This window comes from Schistocerca americana, chromosome 3 (assembly GCF_021461395.2).
Source record: "Schistocerca americana isolate TAMUIC-IGC-003095 chromosome 3, iqSchAmer2.1, whole genome shotgun sequence".
NCBI classification, from domain to species: domain Eukaryota; kingdom Metazoa; phylum Arthropoda; class Insecta; order Orthoptera; family Acrididae; genus Schistocerca; species Schistocerca americana.
In genome coordinates this window covers 880,997,082-881,006,377 of record NC_060121.1, presented here as the reverse complement: position 1 = coordinate 881,006,377, position 9,296 = coordinate 880,997,082, and the positions used below count along the sequence as shown (strand labels likewise).

The 9,296-nt window shown below is 40.4% G+C and overlaps 1 protein-coding gene across 1 annotated transcript in view; it reads right to left on the bottom strand.

Moving 5' to 3' along the window:
* Positions 1-521: 521 nt before the first annotated feature.
* LOC124606682 (neprilysin-4-like) overlaps positions 522-9,296 on the bottom strand; it is a 144,896-nt gene continuing 136,121 nt past the window's right edge. Inside the window, exons 18-19 of the mRNA XM_047138697.1 lie at positions 6,776-6,940; positions 522-967 (exon numbers count right to left, since the gene is read on the bottom strand). Of these exons, the coding sequence (XP_046994653.1) occupies positions 791-967; positions 6,776-6,940 (342 nt within the window). The 3' untranslated portion in view covers positions 522-790. The remainder of the gene's footprint in view (positions 968-6,775; positions 6,941-9,296) is intronic.

Sequence of the window (9,296 nt, the reverse complement as noted above, 5' to 3'; positions counted from 1 at the left end):
TTTGTATCTACTGAAACTGTTGGAATTTCACATCCAGAAGGTCATACAGCTGTCCGTCTGTAATTTTGTGGTTTTATGAGTGAATTACCTTTTTGCTACAATTAAACATCTCATAATAATTTTGGTAGGTGGCACCATGACTTTTTATGAAATCATGTCAGGGCAAATGTTAAGTGTAACTTACACAAAACCGTCAATCATCAAAAATTTGATGACTTTGAACTCAAAAATGGAGGTTAGCACTTGTGTCAAAAGGCTAGAAGAGGTGCACACATTTAACCAGTTGTTGAAACATTGCTGCCAACAACATACATGTAAAGTAACACATCAGATGGAAGTATATATACTTTCTTTGTGGAGAAAAGAAAGATTAAACAAATATTGACATTTACAGATGTATTGTTATAAAACAACAGACAAGGGAAAAAATAACATGGAATAGGTGCTTATTGTTTATAGGATGACAGAAATTGAGAAAATTATATTTATATAAAAAAGTAACTTTATTAAAAATTGTTTATATATACACACAATATAATAATGCTGTTGTTCATTTCAACAGACTAATGTCGATGTCTCTGTGAATTTGTACAAGTGTGCGTGGAACTGTGCCAATACTGATACAGGTTATTAATCGATTGTGTCTGTACAGTCAAGAATCATATTTTGTCACTTCTGTAGATTTTCATTTACAGATTTTGACAGACTGTACAATATACAAGCAAACTAGCGCTAGTGATTCATGACAATATGCAACAAATCGTAAGCCCATGACAAGTGTGCTATAAAGTTACCATAAAAGACATTTATCTTTGGGATTCATCGGTGAGCCTTGTGGGCATTTCCAAACTCTAGAAAAATCTTCAGAATTAGCTAAGGTACCTCTGACTCGATACTTGTGTGGGCTGTGTGGGTCTGACAACACTTCTTGAAGGAGAGACTCGCTAGTTGTAGATTCACACCATACCTAGAAAGAAAATGCATACAATATGTTAGAGTTCTGTCTCAATGACTTACAACATTCGTGTTTACAGTATGAAACTAATGAAACTGCAGCATTTCTTTGCCTTTTGTAATTCTCTCGTCTCCAATGTAAGACATATAAAAATCAGTAAAACAAACTGGAAAGTCTCATATAAGTCTCAAATATACAGTATTTACAATTTGTGCACAGTATTTATACTTTTTAAACATGTAAATAAAATAAGTATGTTTTAATACGATACACACATTCATTCCTTTTGCTATCTAGTATAAGACTGGGATTAATATGTAACCAGATGATGTCAGGCAAAGAACCAGTCAATAAAAATATACAGTATTTCTGATATTCCTCCTAATTTAAATGAAGGGGGCATTCTGCAGCTAGACAGCATTGTAAGTGGAAATCTGGTCCAACACTCAACAGTCCAATTACTACTAACTTTTTATTCTCTCTTGCCAGTGAAGGAACCTCTGGTTCTGAGAGCTGTAATTAAATCTCTTTTTTACTTATGCCTGTATCAAATCTCCAGTGAGACAATACAAGTATTTGAAGTATATGTATGCATGAAAAAGCCTTTTACAAGAGAAGATTGGAAAGTAACACACAATAATTTTACTACCAAAAAGTTTAATAGGTAACAAAACAAAAAAATCAAAAATGAATTCACATCTTTTACCTCCTTTTCTAGTCATCAACATTCTCCACACATTTCTCCCATCATGGTACCAGTTTCAACATGCCCTGTTTGTAGAAGTCCATTTGGTTGGAGTCTAGCTATCTGTGGACTGCTGATTTCATTTCCTCATCTGTTGCAAAGTGTTGGCTGGGCAGGAATTTCTTCATGGTACCAAATAGATGAAAATCCAGTGGTGCAATATCTGGACCATATGGTGGAGGTGGGAGCAACTCTCACCCAAATTCTACAATTTTCTCATGAACGAGAACAGGAACATGGGGCGAGCATTGTGATTAAGAAGTTTCACATCATGGGCATTAATGTTGTGGAGTTTGTCACAAAGTGTGTGACTCAGCTGAACCAAAGTTTACGTGGGGGCTGTAACATTCAGTGTTCTTGTGTTCAGCAAAGTCCACCAGTAACACACCAGGCATATCTCAAAACACTGTCACAAACAATTTTGTAGCAGATTTGGTCACTTTGAATTTTTTTCATATTGTGAAATCAGTATATTCCTACTCCATAGAGTCCTGCTTGGTTTTGTGTGTGTAGTGGTATGCTCGTGCCTCATCACCAGTGATGAATCCTTTCATAAAATGTTGCCCTTCTGTGGCTGAATGCATAAAGTGATACAAGCTTGCCATCGTTTGTTGGCCCTTGTCATTGTCTGTCAGGTTCTTAGGCATCCAGCGAGCACTAACTTTATTAAATTCCAATGCATCATGAATGATACTGTACACCACACCATACGAAATGTTGAACAACTGTGATAAGGTTTGCAACTGCACACACCAATTATTCAAAGTTGTTGCCTAATGGCTCAAACATTCTGCATGGTTGCAGCTGTTACCCACCGCCCAGAGTGTGATGAACCACTCAGGTTCACATGGCCCACTTGGAAGAATGCACACCACTTGCAGACATTGCTACAGTCCATACAGTCATTCTGATACATACCACACGTCACTGTGATTTTCACATAGTTTATGCCCTTTGGCCCACATATCTTGAACTACACTTCACCACTCTTCATGAGTTAATGACAGCAACATGCACATCATGTTTTCTTTGTAGTTCAGACTTCTCTTGCTAGATCTGCATATGAAAACAAAATACCCCCTGCAGTGCAAACTTCAAGCTGTATCATTGTAAAAGTTCAACATTCCTTTCAACCATTTTAATAATTCCTATTTCATATTCAGAGCGTGGAATGTCAGATCCCTTAATCGGGCAGATAGGTTAGAAAATTTAAAAAGAGAAAGGGAAAGGTTAAAGTTAGATATAGTGGTAATTAGCGAAGTTCGGTGGCAGGAGGAACAAGACGTTTGGTCAGGTGAATACAGGGTTATAAATACAAAATCAAATAGGGGTAATGCAGGAGTAGGTTTAATAATGAATAAAAAAAAAATAGGAGTTCGGGTAAGCTACTACAAACAACATAGTGAACGCATTATTGTGGCCAAGATAGACACAAAACCCATGACTACCACAGTAGTACAAGTCTATATGCCAACTAGCTCTGCAGATGACGAAGAAATTGAAGAAATGTATGATGAGATAAAAGAAATTATTCAGATAGTGAAGAGAGACGAAAACTTAATAGTCATGGGTGACTGGAATTCGATAGTAGGAAAAGAGAGAGAAGGAAACGTAGTAGGTGAATATGGATTGGGGGGAAGAAATGAAAGAGGAAGCTGCCTGGTAGAATTTTGCACAGAGCATAACTTAATCATAGCTAACACTTGGTTCAAGAATCATGAAAGAAGCCTGGAGATACTGACAGGTTTCTGATAGATTATATAATGGTAAGACAGAGATTTAGGAACCAGGTTTTAAATTGTAAGGCATTTCCAGGGGCAGATGTGGACTCTGACCACAATCTGTTGGTTATGAACTGTAGATTAAAACTGAAGAAACCGCAAAAAGGTGGGAAATTAAGGATATGGGACCTGGATAAACTGAAAGAACCAGAGGTTGTAGAGAGTTTCAGGGAGAGCATAAGGGAACAACTGACAGGAATGGGGAAAGGAAATACAGTAGAAGAAGAATGGGTAGCTTTGAGAGATGAAATAGTGAAAGCAGCAGAGGATCAAATAGGTAAAAAGACGAGGGCTAGTAGAAACCCTTGGGTAACAGAAGAGATACAGAATTTAACTGATGAAAGGAGAAAATATAAAAATGCAGTAAATGAAGCAGGCAAAAAGGAATACAAACGTCTCAAAAATGAGATCGACAGGAAGTGCCAAATGGCTAAGCAGGCATGGCTAGAGGACAAATGTAAGGATGTAGAGGCTTATCTCACTAGGAGTAAGATAGATACTGCCTACAGGAAAATTAAAGAGATCTTTGGAGAAAAGAGAACCACTTGTATGGATATCAAGAGTTCACATGGAAACCCAGTTCTAAGCAAAGAAGGGAAAGCAGAAAGGTGGAAGGAGTATATAGAGGGACTATACAAGGCTGATGTACTTGAGGGCAATGTTATAGAAAGGGAAGAGAATGTAGATAAAAATGAAATGGGAGATACAATACTGTGTGAAGAGTTTGACAGAGCACTGAAAAACCTGAGTCGAAACAAGGCCCCAGAAGTAGACAATATTCCATTAGAACTACTGACGGCATTGGGAGAGCCAGTCCTTACAAAACTCTACCATCTGGTGAGCAAAATGTATGAGACAGGCGAAATACTCTAAGACTCCAAGAAGAATATAATAATTCCAATCCCAAAGAAAGCAGGTGTTGACAGATGTGAAAATTACCGAACTATCTGTTTAATAAATCAAGGCTGCAAAATACTAATGCGAATTCTTTACAGACGAATGGAAAAACTGGTAGAAGCTGACCTCGGGGAAGATCAGTTTGGATTCAGTAGAAATATGAGATCACGAGAGGCAATACTGACCCTATGACTTATCTTAGAAGCTAGACTAAGAAAAGGCAAACCTACGTTTCTAGCATTTGTAGACTTAGAGAAAGCTTTTGACAATGTTGACTGGAATACTCTCTTTCAAATTCTAAAGGTGGCAGGGGTAAAATACAGGGAGTGAAAGGCTGTTTACAATTTGTACAGAAACCAGATGGCAATTATAAGAGTCGAGGGGCATGAAAGGGAAGCAGTGGTTGGGAAGGGAGTGAGACAGGGCGGTAGCCTCTCTCTGATCTATTCAATCTGTATATTGAGCAAGCAGTAAAGGAAACAAAAGAAAAGTTCAGAGTAGGTATTAAAATCCATGGAGAAGAAATAAAAACTTTGAGGTTCGCCGATGACATTGTAATTCTGTCAGAGACAGCAAAGGACTTGGAAGAGCAGTTGAACGGAATGGATAGTGTCTTGAAAGGAGGATATAAGATGAACATCAACAAAAGCAAAATGAGGCATAATGGAATTTAGTCGAATTAAGTTGGGTGATGCTGAGGGAATTAGATTAGGAAATGAGACACTTAAAGTAGTAAAGGAGTTTTGCTATTTGGGGAGCAAAATAACTGACGAAGTAGAGAGGATATAAAATGTAGACTGACAATGGCAAGGAAAGCGTTTCTGAAGAAGAGGAATTTGTTAACATCAAGTATAAATTTAAGTGTCAGGAAGTCATTTCTGAAAGTATTTGTATGGAGTGTAGCCATGTATGGAAGTGAAACGTGGACGATAAACAGTTTGGACAAGAAGAGAATGGAAGATTTCGAAATGTGGTGCTACAGAAGAATGCTGAAGGTTAGATGGGTAGATCACATAACTAATGAGGAGGTATTTAATAGGATTGGGGAGAAGAGGAGTTTGTGGTACAACTTTACTAGAAGAAGGGATCGGTTGGTAGGACATGTTCTGAGGCATCACGGGATCACCAATTTAGTATTGGAGGGCAGCGTGGAGGGTAAAAATCATAGAGGGAGACCAAGAGAAGAATACACTAAGCAGATTCAGAAGGATGCAGGCTGCAGTAGGTACTGGGAGATGAAGAAGCTTGCACAGGATAGAGTAGCATGGAGAGCTGCATCAAACCAGTCTCAGGACTGAAGGCCACAACAACATTAAACAATGATAAATCCAGGATGGAATGTAACAATATTATGAAAAGGGTAGTTGCTGCTCACCATATAGTGGAGATGATGTGTCACAGATAGGTATAAGAAAAAGACTGTCACAAAATAATTCAGCCAACACAGCACATGATGGGACAGGCGGCTGGGTGGGGGTAAGGAGGAGGCTGAGGCGGGGAGGGGTAGGGATAGCAGCGTAGGGGTGTGGCACGATAAAGTGCTGCTGGGGAGCATGCAAGTATCAGGTGGGGAGAGGGTAGGACAGCTATGTGCAGGCAGGAGGTTAGACGGAGGGCTGGGGAGAGGGGAAAGGGGGGGGGGGGGTAGTGGGAAAGGGGAGAAGTAAAAAGACTAGGATCATTGGTGGAGTAGAAGGCTGTGTAGTGCTGGAATGGGAACAGGGAATGACTAATAAAAGTTGAGGACAGGAGGGTTATGGGAACATAGAATATATTGCAGCGAGAATTCTCATCTGTGCAATTCAGAAAAGCTGGTGTTGGTGGGAAGGAATCATATGGCACAGATTGTGAAGCAGTCATTGAAATGAAGAATGTCATGTTGGGTTGCATGCACAGCAACATGGTAGTCCAGCTGTTTCTTGGCTACAGTTTGTCGGTGGCTGTTCATGCGGACAGACAGCTTGTTGGTTGTTACGCCCACATAGAATTCAGCACAGTGGTTGCAGCTTAGCTTGTAGATCACATGACTGGTTTCACAGGTAGCCCTGCCTTTGATGGAATAGGTAATGTTTGTGATCAGAGTGGAGTAGGTGGTGGTGGTGGTGGTGGTGGTGGTGGTGGTGGTGGAGGAGGAGGAGGAGGAGGAGGAGTAGGAGTAGGAGGAGGATGTATGGGAGAAGTCTTGCAGCTAGGTCTATTACAAGGATATGAGCCATGAGAGAAGAGTTTGGGAGCATCAGTTGCGCAGAGATACACGAGGATATTGTGTAGGTTTGGTGCAAGGCAGAATACCACTGTGGGATGGGTGGCAGGACATTTCTCATTATGGTGCATAATGAGAGGTTACAACTTTATATGAGCTTAAAACATATTATAATACCTTTTTTTTTTACTTACTGTTGCAAATCCAAGAAAGAACAGTTGGTCTGGAGTGAATTGCTCGAGGCCAGGTAGCCGTGGCTCAGGTCCGTTCCTTTCCACATAACTGCGATACGCATGATATGCTTGACGGAGGCCTCCATTGTCAGCTATATTTTCACCTAATGTGGTCACACCATTCATCTGTGAAGAAACGGGCATAAGTGGAGAACTTTCCTTTAGGTGAAAAAAATATTAACATTTATTTTCTTTTGTTCCTTGTCTGTAGACATTTACAGCTCTTTGATTATAGGTTTTATATGTTATGTATCATTAACCACTAATTAGAATACAGAAACTTATTTTAAAAACTTAACAGCTATGACAACACATCTTCATACTTTATTTTTGTGATTTATTTGTTTCACTTAGTTATAATCCATCCTTAGAATTGAATCACAGTGTGAAAAGGATATGATAAGAGCCATATAGCAATAGGCCATTACTATTTTCAATCAAAATACAATTTGTCCACCATAGACCACATGATGGATGTTCATTACACAAAACACACACACACACACACACACACACACACACACACACACACACACACGTGGAACAAATAGAACAAAATTAGAACTTAAGGTCATCTGTAGGGTGAATTTTGAACTTTCGCATTGTGCAGAATGCCTTTACATATTCATAGATTTTCGTCTCCCCTCATTTTCACACCACATACATACTATTTCCTCAAACTCATTTACAGAGCTATAGAGTAGGAGTTGTCTAGTAGAAATGGTTTCAGTTCGCTCTTAAAACTTTTACTATCTGCCAGCACCTTTAATTCGCAAGAGAGTTGGGCAAATATTTCTATGGTTACATTCTTCACTCCTTTCTATGCAAGAGCAAGGTCAGGTTCTGGATAATGGAGGTTATTTTTGTTCATAGTGCTTTATTTATGAACACTGCTATTATTTTCAAACAGTGTCTGATTCATAAGACAGTAAATTTATTGTAAAGTTTTTTTAAATTTTTTAAACATTTTTGCACAGATGTTGAGGATGGACAACATACATCCTAACAGCACATTTCTGTGCTGTGAATAGTTAGAAGCTGTATGTGGAACTGACCCAGAAAATTATTCCATATGTTGTCACCAAAATCACCTATTAAACATAGAGCAGATTCCAGATAGCTCTGCTCTATATAAAAAAAACAAAGATGATGAGACTTACCAAACAAAAGCACTGGCAGGTCGATAGACACACAAACAAACACAAACATTCACACAAAATTCTAGCTTTCGCAACCAACGGTTGCTTCATCTGGAAAGAGGGAAGGAGAGGGAAAGACGAAAGGATGTGGGTTTTAAGGGAGAGGGTAAGGAGTCATTCCAATCCCGGGAGCGGAAAGACTTACCTTAGGGGGAAAAAAGGACGGGTATACCCTCACACACACACACACATATCCATCCGCACATACACAGACACAAGCAGACATTTGTAAAGGCAAAGAGTTTGGGCAGAGATGTCAGTTGAGGCGGAAGTAAAGAGGCAAAGATGTTTTTGAAAGACAGGTGAGGTATGAGCGGCGGCAACTTGAAATTAGCGGAGGTTGAGGCCTGACGGATAACGAGAAGAGAGGATATACTGAAGGGCAAGTTCCCATCTCTGGAGTTCTGACAGGTTGGTGTTAGTGGGAAGTATCCAGATAACCCGGACGGTGTAACACTGTGCCAAGATGTGCTGGCCGTGCACCAAGGCATGTTTAGCCACAGAGTGATCCTCATCACCAACCAACACTGTCTGCCTGTGTCCATTCATGTGAATGGACAGCTTGTTGCTGGTCATTCCCACATAGAAAGCTTCACAGTGTAGGGAGGTTAGTTGGTAAATCACATGGGTGCTTTCACACGTGGCTCTGCCTTTGATCGTGTACACCTTCCAGGTTACAGGACTGGAGTAGGTGGTGGTGGGAGGGTGCATGGGACAGGTTTTACACCGGGGGCAGTTACAAGGGTAGGAGCCAGAGGGAAGGAAAGTATCCTGTCACAAGTGGGGCACTTTTGTGGTTCTTCTGTGGGAGATTCTGGGTTTGAGGGGATGAGGAAGTGGCTCTGGTTATTTGCTTCTGTACCAGGTCGGGAGGGTAGTTGCGGGATGCAAAAGCTGTTTTCAGGTTGTTGGTGTAATGGTTCAGGGATTCCGGACTGGAGCAGATTCGTTTGCCACGAAGACCTAGGCTGTAGGGAAGGGACCGTTTGATGTGGAAATGGGTGGCAGCTGTCATAATGGAGGTACTGTTGCCTGTTGGTGGGTTTGATGTGGATGGACGTGTGAAGCTGGCAATTGGACAGGTGGAGGTCAACATCAAGGAAAGTGGCATGGGATTTGGAGTAGGACCAGGTGAATCTGATGGAACCAAAGGAGTTGAGGTTGGAGAGGAAATTCTGGAGTTGTTCTTCATTGTGAGTCCAGATCATGAAGATGTCATCAATAAATCTGTACCAAACTTTGGGTTGGCAGGCCTGGGTGACCAAGAAGGCTTCCTCTAAGTG